Source organism: Streptopelia decaocto (genome assembly GCF_964273445.1).
Source record: "Streptopelia decaocto genome assembly, chromosome: Z".
In the NCBI taxonomy this organism is placed as follows: Eukaryota; Metazoa; Chordata; class Aves; order Columbiformes; family Columbidae; genus Streptopelia; species Streptopelia decaocto.
In genome coordinates this window covers 79,946,130-79,971,119 of record NC_138657.1, presented here as the reverse complement: position 1 = coordinate 79,971,119, position 24,990 = coordinate 79,946,130, and the positions used below count along the sequence as shown (strand labels likewise).

Sequence of the window (24,990 nt, the reverse complement as noted above, 5' to 3'; positions counted from 1 at the left end):
AAGGAGTCATGGTGGCATGACTTCTCCTTGCTCTAACAAAAGGTGGAAGACATCAGAACCCCACACCATGCCACCTCGCCCATGTACACCAGCAAACGAGCTCACACGATTATTCCAATACACGTCCCACCAACAAGAAGGTGATGGTTCCTTCCCCTGAGAAGCAAAAGCATCATGGTATAATCAGGTAGGAATTCAGAGAAGCTTTCAGACAACTGTGAAGTACCTTGAATTCTCCCATGGAGACTTGACTCTCATGGGATGGACACGTAAATGCATTACAGATAAATGCATTACAAATCGGGAATCCTGTATTACCGATTTTCCCCAATATTTCTTACACATATTCAGATTATTCATAACCTTACATATATTCAGATTATTGAAGTATTTCTACCCAAAAGGTCCCACTCTCGCAAAACACGTGGTGAAGAAGGTGGCTTCTGTATATTTCCCACCCTATAATTTCTGCTATTTTCAACTATTATTAATAGTAACCAAGACACTAAAAACTCATAGAAATTTGACCATTTCTTACTGAAGTCCCAAACATCAATCTGCCCATAAAATGAGCAATATTTTCCCAATGAGCAGGACGTATTATACATCCTCGCTGCACAGACAGCCACACTTTGCAGCCATTCCCAACACAACAACAAACTTAGACACCAGATATTCCAAACACAACCACACTGATCCTTTTTTGTCTCCTTCAGGGGGTCTACAGATTACGACTTTAATCTTTGAGGTCAACATGTCTCTGCACAGAAAAAAACTGCCAGAAATATCTGAAATTCTCATGATCAATCACGGAAGATGAGATCTTTCTTTGAGGCAAATGGAAGGAAAATTTTCTCCCAGCAAGGAGAGAATTCTAACTAATTCTAACTCTTTAGAAGGACCCTCGTGTATTATAATGAAAATAAACATCTGCAGGTCTTCATAGCTATAATCCAACAAAGCGATACCTCTTCTTGCAGACAAATCCCTCTCTTTTTCTGTTTCCTATGGATATGGGATATTTTAAGTATCTGTCAACGAGCCGGCTAAAATAGGATTTCCCAAGAATAAAGTATTTTGGTTCAGGAAGAAAGACCAGGAACACGTAACCAGCTGCAATGAAGATGAGCCAAATCAGCAATAAAGATATTAAATAGCAAAAATCTAAGTTAATGTAGGTTCTTAATGCATCAGGTTGCATCCTAAAATTGTTGCCTAAATTCAGCTTGGTACAGGACTTCTCCATCAAGACAGCACCAGGACCAGACAATAACACACCTTGTCATTAAGCTGCGAGTCACTACGATCATTTTGAGACTTTTTTTTGGTCTTTGATGACCTGTTTTTATAATCACTTTTGGTCTCAACTCTTGAGGCAGGAGGACACTTGCTGCTCAAGTGAACATGTGCCGCAGGGTGTACGCTAAAATGCTCAGAGCATGGTACCAAAACTTAACACTAAGACTTTAAAAAAGCCAATTTTCAAGTTCAGGGATAAAAAAAAAAAATAATAATAGAAAAAATCATGTATTTAAGAAAAGAAGTGATTTGTTTCTGTTCCCCGAGGACCACAATTATAACCACCACCAGTTTTAACGTGAAGCTCCTGATGAACCAACCCACAGCTTTAGATAATTATTTTCACCACGGAGGGGTTAGTACTGCTGAAAATTAATTAAGCCACTAGGAAAGATGATTAAGAGACACACTGACAAGAATAACAGCAATACTCATGAGAGATTTAGTTTTAGTTTTTGTTCAGTTTTATGGTTTATGCTGTTATAGCAAGGAGTTTAAAATATTAAGCTGGTCGTTTCACTTTTGTTTAAGTATTAATGGTTATTTTATAGATGTCTTAGGAAGAATCATTTACTTACATTAAAGAAATTTACTGAAAATACTAAAACACAGCACTGTGTCATGCATCAGTTTGCTATGATAACATTATGAAATATAAATTTCCTGGTATATGTGAATTTCAGTAACATTACGAATTGTTTTAAATGCCTTGCAGAAGGTACGTTCAAGTTGAAACTAATGTAATAAATACCAACGCTTCTCCATTTCTGAAAGTGTAACTTTTTTATACTTTTCCATACATATAGCAATTGTTTCAGCATGGAATGGATACTCTCAACTTTTTATGTCACTGTGGAGATACTGAAAATATAAAGTATTTTAAGACACCACCCTTAGGAAAAGGTTACATTGAGGCAAGATGGGAAATACATTGAATTTATTCTGGGCTTGATTACAAATAGTACAATAAAACATACAGTCTGGGTGTAGGAGAGACCAGAGATTTGGTAAAGCAGAACCTACATGCAAATATGGTTTAAATTCACGTCCGTAACCTCTGTCCTCCAACCACGTCATCTCCATACAATGTCACCCAACCCCTGGAGCTGCCCCCGCAAACAGAGGGACAGACGAGGCCACCAGCTGCGGGGACCCCGACCGTTCACCCGCGTTTGCAGCTTCAGCAAATTCCCCACCAAGGCAGCGTTTACAGCTTTGCAAAACCCAGCTCAGCATCCCACCGGCTCCTCTTGCCGCTCTTCGTTACCACCCTCCGGCAAACCGCTACGAATATAAAATCACGCTCTTCGTCGCGCGATCGCAGGAGCGTTAGCTCGTCTCGGCGCTTTGCATTAATGCAGAACAACACCAGGTGGCTGGCTGAGTCTCTGGTATAAATTAATGGATAATCCTGTGCCATGTGTTACTTGTTAAGCGTTTTTTGCTTCTACATTTGAGAAGATTCTGCCAACTTTCCTCCTTTTCAGCTGCCTATACCTCCCAGCTGCATTTTGGTAGAAAACACAACAGATAGATACCAAACTGTCTGAAAAGGCTCCAATTAAAGGTTTTCTTGTTGAAAACTGCAAGTTTTTGTAAGAAAAATAAAGCTGTTTTGAGAAAAACAGTATTATCCCTGCTCAAAGAAAGAAAGATATGCTTAGTCTCATTCCTACCAGAAAAAAACATCACTTTTCAGCAATGACACCGTTCTGTGGGTCCTCTGCCACCAGGACATTGCTCAGGAGGACAAATTATTTCTTCAGTCTCCAGGATGGATGAGATGGATGAACCAACCAGGAATTTGACCACTGGATCCAAATCTCTCAGAGTGCATCCACCACTTGTGACCCAACCAACGCTCATGTGTGCAGAAGAGGTCCCTGGTCTGAGTTTAAGGAATGGATCTAAAACCAAACCAAACCCAAATTCCAATAGTCTTCTGCGGCAGGGAAGGTAATTCCCCATCTAGCCCTGCTGATGGCTCCCACGGAAAGCACTTGGACTCAAGGTCAACATTTAACACCACCTATGTGGTGTCCACTCATTTATCGACTTGTAATAAAGACTTGCCAAAAAACAATTACAGACAGCTCTTAATTTCCTAAAATTAAAATACTAAGACTTCAAAAGAAGAAAAAAAGCTAATTTCCTTTGCACTAAACCAGCTGACTAGGGACTTCTTTCCCAATATTAAGGCGCTCAGCACATCTCAAGAGACTTGTTGAGGCTGAAGAACAACTACAGCCACGTTACTAATTACGTGGGAATTAAGTAGGTCTTTGAGGTGTCCTTCATAATTGACATGCACTCACACCCTACGTGTTGACACACACAGAGAACACGTTGTTTGGAGGACACCTCCGATAAACAGCAAGCAAAGGACACGACTTCAGCACGTCGCTACCAGATATACCTTGATCGATTGCCTGAACTGGCTGCTTCTCCCGCGGCTGCCGGACCTGGATCCAGACCCACGTCTGGAGCCTGAGCCCGGCCGGGATCCTGCGCTCCCGCTGCTGCTGTGATCCCACTCTTCCTAGAAACAACAAACAGGTGGCTTTAGTCAAGGGTAACGCCATCCCACACCCACAAAAACCACCGACGTGGTGAGCCAGGAGAGCTCCAGCTCCCAAACCACATGTGCAAGTTCCTACAAAACCATGTCCATCCACAGGGCTTTCTTGGAGTCCTCTGCCATGTTCTGTTTACACAATGCAAAGGGATGACACTGGGGGAGGCTTCAGTGAAGATAAGATTCAGCTCTAGTGCTGGAGTCATAGAATGGTTTGGGTTGGTAGGAACCTTCAAAGCTCATCTAGTGTGTCAAAAATTCCTTCCTCATGTCTTGCCTGAATCTTCCCACATGTGTTAAGGCCTGTGCTGGACCACTGGGTAGCATCACCTTGGGTGGCTTCATGTCTGCTGTGCAGCCGTGTCCCTGCCTCATCCAACCCATGTGGCACCGGTGGAGCTGGGCCCTGGTCCGTGCCTCAAGATTAGTGACCTGGACTTGGCCATTGTGTGCAAAGAGGAGTTCACGCCTTGTTCTACTTCGCTCTTGAAGTTCAAGGTGGTTCTGCCCTTGTCTTAGCCCATGGCAGTGTCCACAGAGACCTGGGTAGTCCCACAAGGACGTCTGAGACATGAGAAACCCTCTTGAAGCGTCACCCCTCATGCCAGTCCTGAAACACTTGCTCCCCTTGGTATTTCCCAGATTTTCAAAGTACTTGAAAGAGCTGAATATTCTGCGCTCTGTGATTTCATGTTTTTTTAATCATCTTAGGTCACTTCAAAGGTCTTTCCCAAGCCTCTGAGCAAAGCTTTTGGAGCAATTACCCTGACAATATTCACCTTTCTCCCAAGCACTTTGTGGGATGTTTGGGTAGACAGGGCTGGTTTGGTGAGTTATTCTGGTTTTCACATGACTCATCTTGCCCTGAGGGCTGCCGGCTGAACAAGAAACCTGCAGGTTGCTTGACAGCAGAACAAGTGTTAGGAGAATAAAAGAGAAAATTGGGAACAGCTCCATAATACACAAAAATAGTTACTTGTGTAGTGTGTCTTCTGGCCAACTCCAATTGTTTTCAGGTATGTGAGGAGCTGCACCCAAACGGTGGACTACATAGAGGGAAAAACTGACTGAAAAGTTGGTTTGGGCTTGGGAGGGGAATTAAGGATATACAAGCAGTTTCAAAGGATGTGGCACTGCTGAATATGCATATTAATCCTCATGAAGATAGAGAAGGTAAGTTTTATTTTTCCCCACGCATAGACTAGAGAAGGCTTGGGGAGAACTTATTGTGGCCTTTCCCTACTTAAAAGGGGCCTGTGAGAAAGATGGGGACAGACTTTTGAGCAGGGCCTGTTGTCACAGGACAAGGGGTGATGGTTTTAAACTAAAGGAGGGAGATTCAGGCTGGACATGAGGAAGGAATTGTTGTCCCTGAGGGTGGTGAGAGCCTGTCCCAGGTTGGGCAGAGAGGTGGTGGATGAACCATCCCTGGAGACATCCCAGGCCAGGCTGGACGGGGCTCTGAGCAACCTGAGCTGGTGAAGACGTCCCTGTCATGGCAGCGGGGGCACTGGGGGAGCTTTGAAGGTCCCTTCAACCCAAACTGTTCTATGATTTTATGATTTTATATGTAAAACATGGAAGTATTCACCCAACAGGAGGGACTGGAAGCAAAATGCATCAGTACCGGTTCCTGCATTGCTCCAGCTTTACGTTCTCCATCCTCAAACCTAGCAAGTCTCAAGTAAAGTCAAGTATTATGTGGTTCCTACAGCCTAAAATGAGTACTGACTTCAAAAGAGGAGGTCAACTGGTTTTCAAGTTGTGTATCGATTAAATTTGAGAGGTTGAGATTATTCCCCTACAACAACAGCAGAAAGAACCTTCTTCCCTCCTTGCCACACTGCGACCTGAATCTTCTGATGAGAAATACCAACTGGCACAAGGTTAAGGGAGCTCTTAAATTGGTGTGGAAGAAAAGAAACCTTGATTGACGCAGTTTGTTGGAGGTGGTTGCTTCAGGAAGCCTTGGGGAAGAGCGAGTCTTGCAGGCGTCCCGAGAAGCGCAAATAATCTTTGACGTGGGAAAAGGCGCCCGTCAACTGAAAAGGTGGTTGGGAGAATCCAACCTTCACCACCCAGTTGTTTAAAAGATTATAATAACCACCAGTTTGCTCTGTTCTACACACTGAACATCTTGTTCTTCTACGCATGGAAAATTTTTGTGCCAACTCTACTGTGGGACCAAGTCAGTGTCTGCACTCTTTGCTTTAAAAAAAAGAAATTAAAAATAAATATCACCATTCGGTTATATGCAGTTGATTCCACTTTTGGTCGCGGTCGCCTGCAGACAAGCTGAGGCCATGCAAATTCCAGAAACGTGTCTGTCCACAATAAAACCATTGTGAGAAACGAGGAGATCGGTACCACCATGCATCAACGTCCAAACTCAACAAGACAAGCCAATGGGTACGGCATGGGCACGGTTAGGTAAAAATCAGGGCTACCACTTTCATTAAATCGGTTTCTGTCATTCCCTGTTCACGTTCCCTATCTTTATCACACCCTATTGATATTAATATTTAAAATTAAATTATTTTAAAATAAAAATTGCTGAACTAAAAACTGTTGAAACTTCTGTTGAAGCTGAAACAGCCCAACTAAGTACAACCTAAATACACGCATGTTCAGACTCACTAGCACAGCCAGGCTCAACACCTTACCTAAACTTCTGACTAATTCCTGAAGATTAACAACTTCATACGTCTACCAAGTCCCTGGAATAGAAATACCTTCACCAGAAACTCTCCCAGGTGGTTGTGGTGCCTTTGTGTCATCTAATAAAGCCCTTTTTGTGCTAAAATGACCCCTCTCTGCAGACCTCCTGTGGCAGGGAAGCTCACACCAACCTCATGGGTGATGCTGGAGGAGTGGGCGAGAGTACACAGGTAATGGTCATTCCTTAAAAAACTACAACCCAGCAACAAAAACCCTCCACCAGCATCATCATAAAAACCCCACCATCTGGCCCCACTACAGTCTGTTGTGTCCTCAAAAGACCAAGACTCTCTTAGTCTCTCCCAATACACCAAAAAAACCTCTTGAACTCTTATTGCCAGCTCTTATTTGGGTTCATGCACCAACCATTCATGGTCTACACTCACCAGCAGGAGATGGGACCTTCGTGGCTGGGATGGAAATGTCACCCCCTCCAAAGATGGATTCCTAGCAGCTCCTCTCATCCACGCCAATTGTCCCAGCCAAGCTCTTCACCCTCTCGGGAAGAGCGAGGCTTGTGCACATTAACACTAGGAAACTCGCTGTCATATCACACATTTGCATTTTAATTAGCAATAATAATCCGTTTCACTTACACTGCAATTTTCACCTTCGCAGCTACCACCTCTTTGCGGCGTGAACCAATTAATCCCGCTCCCTTCACCAGCTCAGGAGCAAATACATTCTGCTGCTTCAGTGTGAGTTTGAAAAAGATGATTTGTGGAAAAAGAAAATGGCTTTCCCTGACACACAGGTAATAAATGGAAACACAGTGACCACCTACGTGGTTGCTACGTGATTGCTCTCAGTGATGATAAGTATGGATGAAGTTGGTAGAGGTGTAGACCAACGATGGCGATAACGTAAGTTTTAAGTGGTACAAAAACATCAGTGGATTCTTGATGGGATTCACATTCGATTGTACAAAAAAAAAAACCTCAATATTCGATGTACAGTGTTCATAGGCAGAGGAAAAGGAAAGTCAACAGAAATCTAGAGGATTTCTCAGGACACAAAAGCCTCTGAGATATCCCCCAACATTAACAACTGTCCCACCACAGCATCTACAAGAAGTTCCCTGGAGTGTCCGTCAAATGACTCCCAACATTTGGGTCTTAATCCTGGTCAGAAGAGAAGACAGCTACCATGTAAAAAGTCCTTTTTGAGGTTTTTCTGCAGCAGAGGTGGTTTTCACACGCCCACTTCATGCTGCAGCTAAATCTTCTAGTTATGCAGGATGTTGACACTGGACTCCAAGTATTTGATGCAAAATCTTCCTGCTGTGCTCAGTCTATTCTAGAACAACCACTCCATATTTTCTATGGAACGATTTCTATAAAACCAATTACTTTAATGATTTCAAAGTACAAAAAAAATAAAAATATTCTAAACATTTTCCTAGGGGCATAATTCCAGCTTTTCTTCTCAATGCTATATGAAAAACAGAAAACTTACCCTTATAAAAACATCATGCAGAAAAAAACCCAACAACTTTGGCTTTGTTCCTTCCCTCCCCGGGTCCATGTCCACCTTCCCCAAACCTCTCCAATGTGGGATGGTATCTCCTCACTGCTTTGGCAAAGGAACAGCAGAAGAGACACCAAACAGGGCTCTGAGCAACCTGAGCTGGGTGAAGATGTCCCTGCTCATCCAGGGGGTTGGACTAGATGAGCTTCGAAGGTCCTTTCTAGCCCAAACTATTCTATGATTCTATGATTGGAGCTCTTGTCCCACCAGGAGAAGTAAGGTCTGACCCATACCTGTGTGACAATACAGCACCAAAAGACTTGATGGGTTTGGAAGTGCAGAAGATTAAGCCTACAAGATCTTCTGGACTCCACACGAAAAGGTCCAGCCTTTGTGGTTGTGTTCCCTTCAGACAACCTCAGAAGAGACATGTCAGCCAAGGATGTGTTAGATATCTCATTTATGCACATGGATAGGGATGAGAAGGGGCACCAAGAGCACCCAGAATGGCACTGAGAACTTCAGATGTGCCATAGAAACCCAGCAGTGATCCCTGACCAAGTCTTGGAGGAAATCAGAATCATTTTGGTTGGAGGAGACCATTAAGGTCATAGAGTCCGACCATAACCTAAATCTAGCACTAAACCATGTGCCTCAGAGCCTCATCTATACATCTTTTAAATACCTCCACGGATGGTGACTCCACCACTGCCCTGGAATGGTTCACATCATCCCTCTTCTGCCAAGAGCTTCAGCATGTGTTTACCTATTCAACTAAATCTGGAAGAAAAAAGGACGGAGACCTCAAAGGTAATTTGGCTACTGCAAGTTTCACAAAACTTGAGTGTGGGAGATGGGCATCTCCTTCTCCACTCTACACAAATGGAAACTGCAGGTGATGAGATGTTCTCCCAGGTGAGTCAGTAGTGACACCAGACCTAGAAGACACCTTACTCCATCCTCTGTGAGCAGCAACAGTTCTCCTAAATCAGGCAGCAAAGCAGTGAAGCATCTCACTCCCAGATCTTCAGACATCAAAGCTGGCGTCTGCTTCACAAGGTGTGGTGGTTCTTCATGAGATGTATCCCAAACAGAAGTCCAGGGAAAGTTAAACCTATGTATTACCTAAAGGACTTGATTTCTTTCTCAGTCCTCTCTGACCATAACTGAACAGGAGGGGGTGACACCCCGCTGTCACAGGCAGAAAACCATTAAGTGACTGTTTTTCTCTGATCTGTTCTTTGATCGCGGGCAGGTCACCCCACTTGAAAAGATTTAATTTCATCCTCCATCAGGCACGACTACACCAACCTGTATTCATTGGCAAGGCCTCAAAGTAAGCCTCTGTTTTTCACTTTCTTTTTTTCTTTCGGAAATGAGACAAAGGCGACTGCAGCATCTGTCGGCACCCACTTGTCCCAACACGTCTTCATTGTGGTGGCCAACCTCAACCAAATTCAGTGTACAGGCTGGCCCTGGGCTACGGCACAAGCAGGCTGCTGAGATGGAGAACATCAAATTGCCCCCAGGATCATCCTTCACATTTTGCTGAGCAAGAAAAGTGGTAGAGTCACCAATCCCAGAGATGTTCAAAAGGCACGTAGATGAGGTTCTTAGGGACGTGGTCTAGAGGTGGACTTGGGTTAATGGTTGGACTCAATGATCTTAACGGTCTTTTGCAACCAAAATGATTCTATGATTCAATGAAAATGACCGTGTTTCAGATTGGACCCAAGGACGGGCATCTAAAGCCGGACACAGGGAAATTACTTACATCTTTGGTGGGGAGATCCTGCCACCCTCTTCGCAAGCATCACCCCTCCACTCTCTAGTGTTGACCTGGTTAGTGAAAGTTTTGGGGTATTACATGCTGCCTGCTGATGGCAGCGCTTTTAAGCTGGCAAGCAGACCCCTTACCATCTTCATAGCCCGCTGTTGGACTCTCTCCAGTAATTCCTTGTCCTTCTTGAACTGGGAAGCCCAGAACTGGACACAGAACTCCAGATATGGCCTCACCAGGGCAGAGCAGACAGGGAGGAACAACCTCCCTTGACCTGCTGGTCACACTTTTCCTAATGCACCCCAGGTACCATTGGCCTTCTTGGCCACAAGGGCACGTTGCTGGCTCACGGTCATCCTGTTACCCACAGAACTCCCAGGTCCTTCTCTGCTCAGTAGGGTGGCAACAAGGACCATCCACCAGAGAAGCCTCTGAGGTCCCCCAACCATGCAACAATTTCCTTCTGCACCTGCTGGGACATGGATACACATGCAAATCAGCAGTAAAATAAGTTGCAGTCCCATTTAGAACCATAGAATCATTTTCGTTGGAAGAGACCCTCAAGATCATCGAGTCCAACCGTTAACCCCACCCCTGGCACTGCCCCAAGTCCCTGAGACCCTCATCTCTGCATCTGTTCAACCCCTCCAGGGATGGTGACTCCAGCACTGCCCTGGGCAGCCTGTTCCAATGCCCCACAGCCCTTTGGGGAAGAAATTGTTCCCCACATCCAACCTCAACCTCCCCTGGCGCAACCCGAGGCTGTTTCTTTGTGTCCCTGTGTCCCCTCAGCTCCTGTTCTCCAGCTGAACCCTCCAGGTCCCTCAGCCGCTCCCATCACACTTGTGCTCCAGCCCCTTCCCCAGCTCCGTTCCGTTCTCTCCACTCGCTCCAGCACCTCAAGGTCTTTCTTGGTGTGAGGGGCCCAAAACTGCCCCCAGGATTCATGGTTTGGCCTCCCCAGGTCCCAGCACAGGGACGGTCACTGCCCTGGGCCTGCTGGCCACACCAGTGCTGGTACCAGCCAGGATGCTGGTGGCCTCTTGGCCACCTGGGCACACGCTGGCTCATGTTCAGCTGCTGTTGACTAACACTGCAGTCTTCTGCTTGGTGACAATGGGTGACAGCCACCACAAAGGGAAGGGATGAACTTGGCCGTGAAGAAAGGATTTTCAGCTCTCTCTCCCACCACCTGAAGAAATGAGACAAACCCGCAGAACCGCTCTGGTTTTTGTCTTCCTTTGTTTTTCTTTTTTCATGTACCAAGGGCTCCCACAGCTCCCTAAATAAATACCATACCAAAAATCTTTTACTTAATGAATCAAAGAGCTTCCTACTTGCAACAGCCTCACGAGGGGAATGCAAATAAAGTATTATGTAAAATCTTCCCACTGGGTGTTTTTTTTAAAAAAAAAAATCCAAACAGAAGAAGATTTAAAATCATTCTATTATCTAAACTTTCCTCATTTATAGAGGCAATAATATGAGAGTATCTCATGGATATCGATGGAGTGTTCTCTACCCCCGAGGTTCATGTGGTGCTAAAAGACCTTTTGGGGGGTGTCACTGAAATGCCGCAGGGTTTAGTGGAGCACGGAGCAAACTCAGTGTTCACAGCAGGAAACAAAGAGAATTATAAATGAGCCAGATATAATTATGAAACAGGGATTTTCTCAGCACACCAGGAGTACACAAAATACACGTTCTGAGATCTTCTATGACCAAAGTGTCTTCTCACACCCACCTGCCCGGAGAACTGGAAAGAGCAAAGTAAAAGGGGGAATTTTCTCCATTTTTAAGCCGCTGCTTTGTACGGGATGCACAAGTGTCAACCTACAGGCAATGACCCCCATTTATTTCCCACATCTGCTAGTAGTGGATATCTCATCAAGGAGTGTAAGAACAGGGCAAGTATGGGGCGGGGGGGGGGGGGTGTCTTTCCCAGAAAAAGACAACAAAATTGGAAAAACAGCAATTTAGGAATATCCTGGACTGCAGGTTGCATCACGACACCTTATTATTACCCTTAAATTGCACATTATCCAGGAATTGTTCTCATCCCCATGCTTATACAACATCCCGTGGATGTTTATATACACACATATTACATATAAATGTCTATATAGATACACAGAGAAAAATCAAAATATTTCTTTTACTTGCTTTAACCTCACTGGATCCTAAATACAAGAATTTCAGAGGCATCGGGTACTTAGGGATGCGGAGAGGGATTTTCAGCTTCACTTGGGCTCTTTATAACCTTTAGGAAACTGATTATTTTTGAAAATGTGGCCCTGGACTATTCTGCTTTCGCAGAAAAGGAACCAGACACCCAATATATTTGCAGGACTAACCTGGATTTCCATTTTTCTGATCGTCAGGTTAGAACTGCGTGAGGCATATGAGGGTTATCGATACATAACTCACATTCTCACAGTGGCTGACACCAGCAGAAATCTCACATCCGAGTATTTTTCAACTGAGACCGGTAGGTATCGCACAACCGGCAAGGCGGAAATCTCAGCTAGAAATAAAATAGGAAAAAGAGGAATTCGGTTTTCCAACCAAACCCCTCAAAATCCATAAAAAATCACAACCAAAAAAATGCCTCGACATCCCTTGGGAAATAATTAGCCAGTTTTCTCCTTAGCAGGCTTGAAGAATGATTTATAATTTATGTTCAAGACAAACACCTTGTAAGTGTTTTCTTCTTTTAATTTTTAAAGCTACTAGTGAAAAACCAATACCCAGAAATGGTAATAAACTGAAGCTATTTCTCACCAACAGCGTTTCACTCGTACATCAGTGACGGAAAGAGAAATGCTTGCCAAGACAGAAGAACAATAGCTTGCAGCTCTGCTTTGGTGCCAAGGAAAATTTGTTACTCACTGTTAAAGGAAGCCCAACATGGAGAGAGAGAATTCTGAGCTCTGCTGCAGGCTGGGAGAGCACGAATGCAGAGAAAAGAGAACGGGCATCGGCGAGTGTATGTGTAGAGAAAACAAGCGCTGCGCTGGAGGAGATCAAATGGGTTTGATGTGCAGGAACAATAAAAATTAATAAAAATTTAAAAATGAATAAAAATTTTTTAAAAGAAAAAACAGTAAAAATGAGATAGAAAATAAAAACCAGATAAAAAGTAAAAGTAAAACAAAAAAGAAGAAAAAGAAGAAAAAAATAAGGAGAAGAAAAAGAAGAAGAGGAAGAGGGAAGAAGAGGGAAGAAGAGGGAAGAAGAGGGAAGAAGAGGGAAGAAGAGGGAAGAAGAGGGAAGAAGAGGGAAGAAGAGGGAAGAAGAGGGAAGAAGAGGGAAGAAGAGGGAAGAAGAGGGAAGAAGAGGGAAGAAGAGGGAAGAAGAGGGAAGAAGAGGGAAGAAGAGGGAAGAAGAGGGAAGAAGAGGGAAGAAGAGGGAAGAAGAGGGAAGAAGAGGGAAGAAGAGGGAAGAAGAGGGAAGAAGAGGGAAGAAGAGGGAAGAAGAAGGAAGAAGAAGGAAGAAGAAGGAAGAAGAAGGAAGAAGAGGGAAGAAGAGGGAAGAAGAGGGAAGAGTGAAGATGAAAATAAAAAGAGAAAAGAGAAAAAAATAAAAATAAAAATCAAAATTAAAACCCCCAGAAGTTGAAACAAAAGAGAGCACGGCACAGGGTAGGTGGAAGCTGTCAGGGTTGCGCTGATTTGAGCCAGGAAAGTATCACCTGTAGGTGACTTCTGCATCCTCCTGTGGTACCCACCAGAGATGGGCCCATCCGCTGAGCCCCTGGGTGAAGAACCAGGGACCTTCTCCCCCAGGGAAGGTCCTGCAAACACAGCGAGCCAGCCAAGGAGTCTCGATGGGAACGACCAGCCACCCAGCTGAATTTCAAGCAGGTGGCTGGGATGGTGGGAAGAGCCCAGTTGGGGTTTTGCTGCCGAATATTTCAGAGCAGATCAAAACTAGAAGAAATTAAAATCCCAAACCCATCTGGCACCGTCAGAAGCTCATCCAAAGCAGCGTCTCTGCACAGCATGAACCTTGCTACACAACAAGATCCTGTCTTTATTGTGTGCAGTTGTTTGCACAGATGATCCCAGCACCTTTGCATAGAATCATAGTATCACTTTGGTTGCAAAAGACCCTCAAGATCACTGAGTCCAACTGTTTCCCCACCCCTGGCACTGCCCCAGATCCCTGAGAACCTCACTTGCGCATCTGTTCGACCCCTCCAGGGATGGTGACTCCAGCACTGCCCTGGGCAGCCTGTTCCAATGCCCCACAGCCCTTTGGGCAAGAAATTGTTCCCCAGATCCAACCTCAACCTCCCCTGGCGCAACTTGAGGTCGTTTCTTTGTGTCCCTGTCTCCCCTCAGCTCCTGTTCTCCAGCTGAACCCCCCAGGTCCCTCAGCCGCTCCCATCACACTTGTGCTCCAGCCCCTTCCCCAGCTCTGTTCCCTTCTCTCCACTTCCTCCAGCACCTCAAGGCCTTTCTTGGTGTGAGGGGCCCAAAACTGACTCCACGAATCGAGGTTTGGCCTCAGCAGTGCCCAGAACCAGGGGACAGTCACTGCCCTGGACCTGCATGGACAGGCACATGGTGGAAGGGGACATGTGAGTCCCCATCCCACAGTCCACCAGCTCCTAGCACAAAGCCATGTCCAAAATGGGATGTGGGAGCTGCAACACACACCACTCAGACTGGCATGGATTCTTGTACCACCCTGCAAGGGGCTTCCAGGCTTCTTCTCATAGATCGCACATGTGGGACTGAAGCCTGGAGGACATCAAGCAGGGCAAGAGCACCAAAACCATCAGCCTGAAGCTTCTTCTCCAGGTGGGACGCCCATCAGCCGCAGCAACTGTAAATGCCACTTTACACCCTTTCCTGCAGCTGGCTCAGTCTCATATCTTCTTGGGACAATGTTGCTGTCACAGGGCTGATGGTCTCATGGTGGCACAGTAGCTCCTCGACCAGGTGACAACAGTCCAATCCACACCTTCACTCTTGCCAACCTTCTCCCACGTCAGTGCTCGCACAGAGGAGGGAGAGTCACCTCCAGAGATTCAAACAACTCTTCACTGATGTTCACTCTACGTACAACCACCAAAACCAACTCACACCTGTTTTTTGTCATTGCAAACCCAACACGGGCTCTCAGCATGTGCAATCTGGCTTCTTCTCCCAGTTCACCCTCTCACCCATTTAATCCTCTTCCCTCCAATACCATCCTCGTCCTGCAGCACATAACCGAGAAGCACAGCTACATAAAACCACAGAATCATTTTGATTGGAAAAGACTTTCAAGATCATCAAGTCCAACCACAACCCACCCCTGGCACTGCTCCATGTCCCTGAGAACCTCATCTCTGTGCATTTCCAACCCCTCCAGGGATGGTGACTCCAGCACTGCCCTGGGCAGCCTGTTCCAATGCCCCACAGCCCTTTGGGGAAGAAATTGTTCCCCAGATCCAACCTCAACCTCCCCTGGCACAACTTGAGGCCCTTTGCCCTTGTCCTGGATCCCTCACCTCATCTATACATCATACTTCCAAGACAGTTTTGATGCTCCAAAGATGTCCCTCACACAGGTGGCAATAAGAAGCTCTTCAGGAATAAATGGGACACGCCATATTTATTTCCCTTTTATCGCAGAGCAAAAAACTTCTGGTCAGATCATCTACCCACACATCGGGATGTTGTCCATCTCCCATGGTTTTGGTGGGAGAGGGAAAGTTAAAACTGAGGCCACACAAGAATAAAGGCAAAGTTTTAGGTGAGAAAGAGCTAAAAACAACCCTTACCTGATTGTGTTCGTGAGACGACGAGCCCTTCCCTCGGGATGGGGAACAGCTGCCATCAAGCTGCTCGCTACAATCTGCCGTCCACTGCAAAAGGGATAAAAAAAAAAGGACTGTTTAGAATAACAACCGAGCCGGGGAAAACTGCTGCGTCAGTCCACATCGCACAGAAAACACTGTGTGGGCACCAGCATCAGCGTATGCATGCGGGTCACCCCCTTTTAGTGACGATCTCAAAGGCTTTGGCTTGGAAATATTGCACCCGCTGATGGTGAGCAGGGGGAATAATTTCTGGAAGGCAGCTGAAATGATGCTTTGCAATAAAAACGTCTCCACTATTTCCTTACAGACTCCAAGGGTGTTGGGTATCTCAGGCGTGTGGTGGGCACCATGGCAGCTCAAATTGATTACTCTTTTCCATGGAGTTCTCCAAGAAAAGTTGGGAATTTTTATGCCTTTCCCACCTCTGTTCACTTCAGGGACAGACAGGAGTCCTGAGCTGCCAAAAAAACCTGTTTTTATTGTAAAGAAAACATAAAAAAGAGCTCAGAGCTACAGGTTTGGCCATTGCCACAGCTGTGATATGCAGCCTGAGGGTAGCCCTGCTGTCACCCCATGGTGAAGGGCATCAGAGGTCTTCCCAGACTTGGGGGATCACAAGCTGCTTCGGTCAGCTTCCCTCAACGTTTGACAGCAAGGTGCTTCCAGAAAATTTTGAGTCATTTGTTGGGTTATTTCCCCCCATCAAAAAAATGAAGGGCTACATCATACTGGGGAAAAAAGAGAAAAAAAGGAAAAAGCAACTTTCACTAGACAAATGTGAAAGATGCTGCTTATTCCTAAAGTCATTTTGTCACCCCCGCAACAAGGTTGAACCTGAACCTTGGTCACCAGCCCCATTACTGAGGTTTTTCACCCTGGAAGTGTTCGGTTGCTCCATGGAGCAATCCAATCCACCATTTGGATTCCACCACCAAGACTGATGTTTTGAGAGAATGAAAAGTCAATTCCATACAAACAACAGCTACCTGAGAACTTCTTGGAAGGATGAAGCTACAAAATAAGAGGAAGAGCCACCACTAGAACTGTTCACCATCTCTATGTAGCTCAAACAGATGGGAAACCTCAGCCTCACCTTTAATTAATTCTTTAACGAGCTGCCCGTTGTTCTTCTGCCACCTCTGCTGACCTAGCTGGACAAGCTTATGGTTCTATCATGCTTGAAAACCTTATGCTAGAACTTTCCATGTCTCCTTTAACAATTTTGAGTGCAGACCACGTGCTTGGAAAGGTCTCCCAAGGTAAATCTCACCTGTTCTTACGGCCACAGCCAAAGAAAATTGCAATTTCCCTCTTTTTTTTCTGGTGGGAGCAAGGCTGGAGACAGCTCCACCATGGGAACACCTGCACTTCGGGATTTTCTAGTCTGATGATGGATTCAGGTAAGAAAAACCAAAAACATTATTACAGCCACAAGGAAACAAAGTAACTTGGCCAAAGTTAAAGAATATGTTGCCAGGAGAACCTCACAGTTAAAAACAATTTTCTTGGTCTCAGCCTAGTGCCTTCACCATAAACTCATCCTTTTTCCTTCATTTCTCATTAAAAGGGAACATTCCACCTTTGATCGGGCTTATTTCCATCAGGTTTACTCCAGCGAGCTGCAAGGTACATGTGTGCTTATGGCTTCGATGGGAAGTGATCAGGAAGAAAAAACAAGAAATAAAAATTCCTCATTATTTCTTCTACAAATCTCAGGAATGAGGTGGGACAATTAATATCTGTGGGAGACAACAGATAATTTCTTCTTAACACATTCTTTAAGACATGGCTCGATAAGTGGGTGCCCTATCTAAAAGCCCATCCTCACTTTTTGTCCCATATACAACCCTAAAAATCTAAAATATTGCATTCTGTTGGAGTTTTCCATAGAAATCCTAATTAAACTTAGACACCTATGGTCTGTGGTAAAACCACATTTAGCTGCTTATCTTGAGATGCCTCTAAGACATTTCAAAGTTCAGATCTTTCATTATTATTCCTTTTTCTTTTAAAATACAACCTAACCATCTTTAGAGGCAGCATCCCCAGAATTGACATAAAACACCCAGCAGCTCCTTTTTTTTCAGGGCAGGCCAGCCAGGAGAGATGAAATACCATTTCCACGAGTGGAAGATGGATTTGGTTGTTGCAGCCAAGGATCTTAAGGCAAAAATTGTACATGGGCTACCATGAGAACTGGCAGATTTTGTCCCGAAGATGGGCAGAGGTGTGGACAGGCTTCAAGTGGTCGCAAAACTCTGACTTTTAATTTATTTCTATTTCAATAGTATTTCTATTGCAGGGACATCTTCACCAGCTCAGGTTGCTCAGAGCCCCGTCCAGCCTGGCCTGGGATGTCTCCAGGGATGGTTCAGCCACCACCTCTCTGCCCAACCTGGGACAGGCTCTCACCACCCTCAGGGACAACAATTCCTTCCTCATGTCCAGCTGAATCTCCCTCCTTTAGTTTAAAACCATCACCCCTTGTCCTGTCACAACAGGTCCTGCTCAAAAGTCTGTCCCCATCTTTCTCACAGGCCTCTTTTAAGTCCGGAAAGGTGCAATAAGGTCTCCCCAAGCTTCTCTTCTCCAGCTGAACACCCCAACTCTCTCAGCCTGTCCTCCCAGCAGAGCTGTTCCAGCCTCGGATCACTTCAGTGACGTCCTCTGGACTAACAGGTTTGTCCAATTTGTCACCCACCAGTGTCCCCAAGCTGTTTTTTCCAAAGCTGCTCTGAACTCATCCATCTCCCAGTCTGTAACAATACCAGGGGCTGCCACAACCTGGGTGCAGGAATCACAGAATCACAGACTGGTTGGGGTTGGAAGGGACCTCAGGAGATCATCCAGTCCAACCCACCTGCTCAAGCAGGGTCACCAGAGCAGGTCACACAGGATCGTGTCCAGGCGGGTTTGAATGTCTGCAGAGAAGGAGACTCCACAACCTCTCTGGGCAGCCTGGGCCAGGCTCTGGCACCTCAAACTAAAGAAGTTTCTCCTCATATTCAGATGGAACCTCCTGTGCTCCAGTCTGTGCCCGTTGCCCCTCATCCTGTCATTGGGCACCACTGAACAGAGTCTGGTCCATCCTCTTGACACCCACCCTGCAGATATTTATCACATTGATAAGATCCCTCTCAGCTTCTCTTCTCCAACTGAACAGCCCCAGCTCTCTCAGTCTCTCCTCATTAGAAAGATGCTCCAGACCCCTCAGCATCTTTGTGTCCCTCCACTGGACTCTCTCCAGTAATTCCTTGTGCTTCTTAAACTGGGGAGCCCAGAACTGGACACAGAACTCCAGAGGTGGCCTCACCAGGGCAGAGCAGAGAGGGAGGAACAACCTCCCGTGACCTGCTGGTCATTCTTCCTCATGCACCCCAGGACCTTGGACCTGGCCTTGTTGAGCTTCATGAGGTTCAGGTTGGAGCACAAACTCCGCTCTGCTGGACTTGGGGACACTGGCTTTTCCACACTGGGGTGCACAGGGCAGGGGACCTCTGGAACTAGTTGGAGAGCACCTTTTCCTCCTACCTCAACCACTCCTCCTAATTTAAAGGTAAAAACAAAGCCCTGTGGAAGCGGGGCCTCATTTGTAAGCAATTAATACTCTTATTATTCTTATTGCATCCTCATAACTAGGCTCTAACCTAAATATTTTATCCTACCAGGAATGTCATGGGATAGGAAAGCACTTCTGTCACAAATGGAAGATCACGGCAGGCTTACAAGCCCAAGTGCACAGACCAGAGCTCCCTGTTCCATGAACCATGGGCTCCTTATCCCTTCGACAGTTCACATCTTCAGCACACCACGGCACCAGAACACAAACCATTTCCCTCGGGGGAACGACATTTCTCCTTGTGTTGGACCTAAAATGTCAATTTTTAGGAACAAAACTAGCTAGGACCGTATCATTCTTAATGACAACACCAAACCACATTCTCCCTATAACCACCTCTCTGTTTGCTGGCTATTCACATCCTCTGAAATACAGCACAAATAAAATCATAGAATCATTTTGGTTGGAAGAGACCATAAGATCATCGAGTCCAACCGTTACCCCACCCCTGGCACTGCCCCATGTCCCTGAGAACCTCATCTGTGTGTCTGTCCAACCCCTCCAGGGATGGTGACTCCAGCACTGCCCTGGGCAGCCTGTTCCAATGCCCCACAGCCCTTTGGGGAAGAAATTGTGCCCAAGATCCAACCTCAACCTCCCCTGGCGCAACTTGAGGCCATGAACAACCTTCATGGCAAACAGTTTATCACATGTATTAAAATGCCCACAAAAAACACACTTTTGGGGAGTATGTGGAGGTTTTATTGACCTTCTGGTCTTGGTTGTTTCATGGACACTTCTGTGCATATGGATGGGAAGACATCTCACTACTGAGCACCTCCCCACTGCAGCTCTTGCCAATCCTTACAGGATTTTTCCACCCTAGAGAAGCAGCATGCTGCTTGGGATGCAGAGAGGTACACTCTATTTACAGATGAAATGTCATTCATGTATAGAATCATAGAATCATCAAATAATTTTGGTTGGAAGAGACTTTCAAGATCATCGAGTCCAACCGTTAACCGAAGACTGGCACTAACCCATATCCCTGAAAACCTCATCTAAACGCCTTTTCAACCCCTCCAGGGATGGTGACTCCAGCACTGCCCTGGGCAGCCTGTTCCGATGCCTGACAGCCCTTTGGGGAAGAAATTGTGCCCAAGATCTAACCTCAACCTCCCCTGGTGCAACTTGAGGCTGTTTTCTCTTGTCGTATCGCTTGCTACTTGGGAGAAGAGACCAACACTCTCTATGCTACAACCTCCTTTCAGGTAGTTGTAGAGAGTGATAAGGTCTCCCCTCAGCCTCCTTTTCTCCAGGATAAACAGCCCCAGTTCCCTCAGCTCCTCATAAAACTTGTGCTTCCATAAATAGGAACCTTGGAGAATTCAAAAAGCTTCAGGGCATGCACCTTGAGATCATGAAGAAACAAAAACCAGTTGTCAGGAGACTTCCACCAGCCTCATGCCTGGTTGAACAAGCAAGCTGCCCCAAATTCACCCTTTTATTATGTCCTGCTTTACAACCCAACACTCAAAAGGCTGTTTCGGCTGGATGCGCATCCCCAAACCAGCCCCTTTCCCACACTTCACCCACCTGTGAGATGTGGGACTGTGTCTTCTCGCTCTCTCCGTCCCCCTCCGTTTTATCTGTCAGCAGCCCCTGCACCTGGTACTCCAGGACGTAGCTGTCGATGAAACGCTCCAGCTCCTCAATCTCCTGAGAGCGGCTGCTCCCCGCCTCCGAGGAGGCCGACGCCACCGATGAGTTCTCCATCCCTTCAGGAGAGACGCTGAGAACAGAGGGGGCCTGAAAAGTAAAATTTAAAAACAAAGGCAAGAAATTAATTCCCAGAAATTATAAAGAGGGTAAAATACCAGTAGCCAAAGCCTGTTGGTTATCATAGCTGGAATGTTTTCGCTGTACATCTAGTAACATTTATACTAAACCTAGGTGGTCACATTTAGAGTTTCCATGCATGGACAAACAAAAAAAGTCACATTTCAGTAATATTCCGACAACACCAGACATTTTGCTTATCTTCCTTATTAAAAACCAAACTACTGAAAACCACCAGACACATGCGCAAGAAAAAAACATTAAAAAAGCTGAATTTAAAAAGCCCAAGGCATTAGATGTGCTGGGTGAAGAGTGATAAGCTTGAGATGATGGACAAGGGTGTAAGGAAGAGGGTGACAGTTGAAAATCTTCTCTAGGACAGCAGCAATAAATGATGATGAGTCAACGGTGCAGCTGTAAATGGCCCAGCGAGGTCTGCACATGGGGGTGAAACAGAAAACCTATTTTTAGAACCTCTCTCTCTGCAGAACGGTTCTACAGAAGATTTAGAGGCTTTATGACGATCTCCTCCTCCTTATTTCTCCATGGTTGAGTGTCAATCACACCTTAAAGAAAATAAACCATCAGCTCCCGTACCTGGACAGGTTTGAGCATGAATTAAGCTTTGGATTCAGTGTTTTGTGGTAAAACTCATATTCCTCCTTCCCTGCACCTGGGTGGGAGAAGACACGAGACCTCCCACCACGTTGCAGGACATCAAGATTTCATCCTTCACCAGGAAAATTGTATTTACAGTCTGTTTTGAGATGAGTATAAAATTACCAAGCAAATTCCGAAGGGAAGGAGAAAAAAGTAACAAAAAAATCTGTTCCCAGCTCATGTAATTTCCAGCTCCCAAAGTATTTCTCATCTGTCACTTCTGAACAATTGTGGCTTCGTTTGGGAACTGCCAAGAACGAGCAGTTCTGGCCTCAGGATTTCATCTGCTCAAGGATTTATTCCCAAATGTGCCCAGACTGTCAAAAAGGCTCATTATTTAGATCAATATCACACATTAGCTCCTGAACAAAAAATCATGTGGCGTATTAAAAAGGAGAAAAAAATTACAGAGAAGAAATAAAAAAGAGGAGCCCCAGAGAGCATGAAGCCCTGGAGGAGGGCATGCTTCTGGCTTTTTTCTTAATTAGTGCCAATTAGCAAATGGAAAGCACTAATTACTAAACAAAAAGCGCTAAAGAAAGAGTTGGGAGATTAGGTGGTTGCAATAAGTCCTGGACCATGTGAGGAAGGGGGCAAGTGATACAGCTGGATCAAGCATTTCAAGCATCATCCATCCCTTGGGGCCAAACAACACAATGTAAAGTCTTTTCTGCCCCCCCCTTTTTTTTAAGAGGAAATCAAGGCCAGGGCAATTTTTGGGGTGCTCACCCTATGCCCAAGGAGCATCTGATGATTAGCAACAGGACAGTTGGTGGACTGGGACAGAAAAGGTTTGTCAGAAGTCACCAGGTTCACCAAATTACCACAAACCATCTATTTGAGATATTTATGGACCTCCAGTAGGAAATTCTAAACCCAAGTCGTCTTGTATTACCTTCACCTCTCCCCACAGGAAAGCAAACCTCTATTTTTAAGGGTGATGAGTTACCACCTGAGATAGGATCATCACTGGATACAATGATCTCCAGAGCAGATGTCCAAGCATGGACAACAAGTTGGTTGACATCCAGCCCCCATAATAAGATAAAAAATGAACAAGTCATGGTCTGTAATCTTCTTTATATGCTTTGTCGGTGTGAATCATGTAATGTCACAGAGACTGGACAACACATCTGTGCAGGGGTCACTAACAATAAGTCACTGTCACCCAACCCAGAGCATCAAGAAAGAGGGTCAACAAGCAACATCTTGACTTTGGGGCATCTCCTGGTAGTGACCAGCTCTGGGTTTTCTGAGTTTGTCCTTTGAACTCCCCTTTCTGACCATGTTCCCTTCCGATATGGGGGCTCACAGTTAGGACCACACATGCCTGATCGCTACAGCAGCAAGGTGATGTCCAAACTTGATGCTGACACTGCTTTGGGCAAGTGGCTGGAAGACTTCTCCAACCTGAATGGTTTTAGGGTTCCATGAGATGACGTTCAAGCACTTCATCACTTAAAAAAAGCTTCCTCTGCTCTCTCAGTTGACTTTTTGTACTTACTCCTGAGGAGTTTCACCCATTTTAGATGAGTCTTTCCAAATCATCATGCAAGTGCCTTCTCCAATTCCACCATCCTGCCCAGAGATGTCCCAAAGATCAGATGAGGGTTGTTTTGGTCAACGTCCTCTAGAAGCTTTTTCAAGCCAAAATTTTGAATTGTTACCCATTGATTTCTGGGCTCTACCTAATTCTACCAAGTGTGAGACGCACATGCTTGACCAACCAAAACCATCACAGGTTTACAGAGGTCCACTGGCTGGGTCCTGCTAACTGGTTCCTGGTTCAAGCAGCCTGGTCCATTAAGAGAAGCAGATTTTGGAGCAAAAATGGTGGCCCTTCATCCTCGACAGGAGCCATCTTGGGAAGGGAAGAAGTCACCTAGATCCAGACCAAAGGTTTACTCTCCACACTAATAATAAACCTTCTCTCCTTTAACAAAATCAACACTCTCTGATGGGAAGGCAGCATGGGCTGGATGGTCTCCTGCTCTTTTTGGTGTCATGTGTGGTGTCTTCAAGCCTGGAGAAGGTTTCCCATCTCACCTTGCCCCCAAAACATCTACAAACAAGAGGTTTTCCAAGAAAACTCCAAAACTGAGCAGCAAAGCAGTTGAATGTCTTCCTAAACTGAGCAAACACATGTTCTTGAGAACTCTTCAGGGAGTGACCAACCCTTGGATTTGTGTTGGCAAAAAATCTACCACCAAGGATTCCCAGACCCCAGATACATTCCTTAATGATAATTAAAAGAGATCAACCTCAAATATATATTTTTTTTGCTGTTCCCTCCTCTTCCCCCTGTTTCGTCAAAGCATGAAGCCTGTAAGTCTCTGGAGTCTGAAAATCACCTTCCAAACCTTTCCTATGAAGCCCACGCTGTGCTCATTACTATGACCATAAAACAAAGAATCAGCAGCAGAAAAAGCTGACAGAAGTGCAAAGTGCTTATTATAACTTAATTATTATCAGCATTACTGTAATGTATAATTATTATTAATAGTTGTTATTTTAAAGAGTGATCTAAATGTGGTTCTTGCTCTAGTAAGATTATACAGTTTATGGCAATTGTACAGTTTAACTTTAATCAGCAAATAAATTCAATAAGAATAAGCATTTTTAATGACATTTCTGTTTCTTCACCTTCTCCCAAAGATGCTCCAGGCTTGTTGAACTTGTGGAACCAAGTGGCGAGTCTGATACGTGAAGAGCAGCAATAGAGAAGGAACCCACTTGGGGCAAGATGGGTAGGAGGCAACAACACAGGGGAACTTGGAACCAAAAGGATGGAAGAAAACATGAGCTCATGATGAGAAGAGAGATATGCAGGAACAGGAATGTATTTCCATCAGCTCATTGAAGTCCGGGTGAGAGGACCCCATCCCTATGCACTTCCCTCAGGGAAGATGCTCCAACCATCTTCTCTCCATCACCCCAAGACAGAAATTCTCCAAAACCTGGACTGAGCAGCCCAGCCATGCCAGGGTGGGACCCACAACCATCCCAAGGGGGCAGAGACTCCAGCCTCACACAAATATCATTCCCTGAAGTGAAGAACAGGAGTTTTCAGTGGAAAATATGCCGATATGGCAACCTTGTCAGCAAGACTGCTGGTCCACGAAGTGATCTTCCTAAAATAATTCTTGCCCCAACTCAGCAAGACAAACCAATGTCCTAACATATCATTAGCCAACGACCACACAACTTCTCACTCCCACCCAAGGTTCAACCTGCTCGGGCATCAGCAAAGGAAACAAAATCAAGAGGTCGCTTTTGCCATG

The 24,990-nt window shown here is 45.4% G+C and overlaps 1 protein-coding gene across 6 annotated transcripts in view; it reads right to left on the bottom strand.

Moving 5' to 3' along the window:
- CTIF (cap binding complex dependent translation initiation factor) overlaps nucleotides 1-24,990 on the bottom strand; it is a 148,383-nt gene that overhangs the window by 101,251 nt on the left and 22,142 nt on the right. For 3 of the 6 annotated variants that reach the window (XM_082074232.1, XM_082074233.1, XM_082074237.1), the window contains exons 2-4: nucleotides 20,807-21,019; nucleotides 15,613-15,696; nucleotides 3,716-3,838 (exon numbers count right to left, since the gene is read on the bottom strand). In XM_082074232.1, coding sequence (XP_081930358.1) covers nucleotides 3,716-3,838; nucleotides 15,613-15,696; nucleotides 20,807-20,986 — 387 coding nt within the window. In that variant the 5' untranslated portion in view covers nucleotides 20,987-21,019. Of the gene's footprint in view, nucleotides 1-3,715; nucleotides 3,839-12,193; nucleotides 12,293-15,612; nucleotides 15,697-20,806; nucleotides 21,020-24,990 lie in introns of those variants that run through there. The other 3 variants (XM_082074234.1, XM_082074235.1, XM_082074236.1) reach the window with 2 other exon arrangements.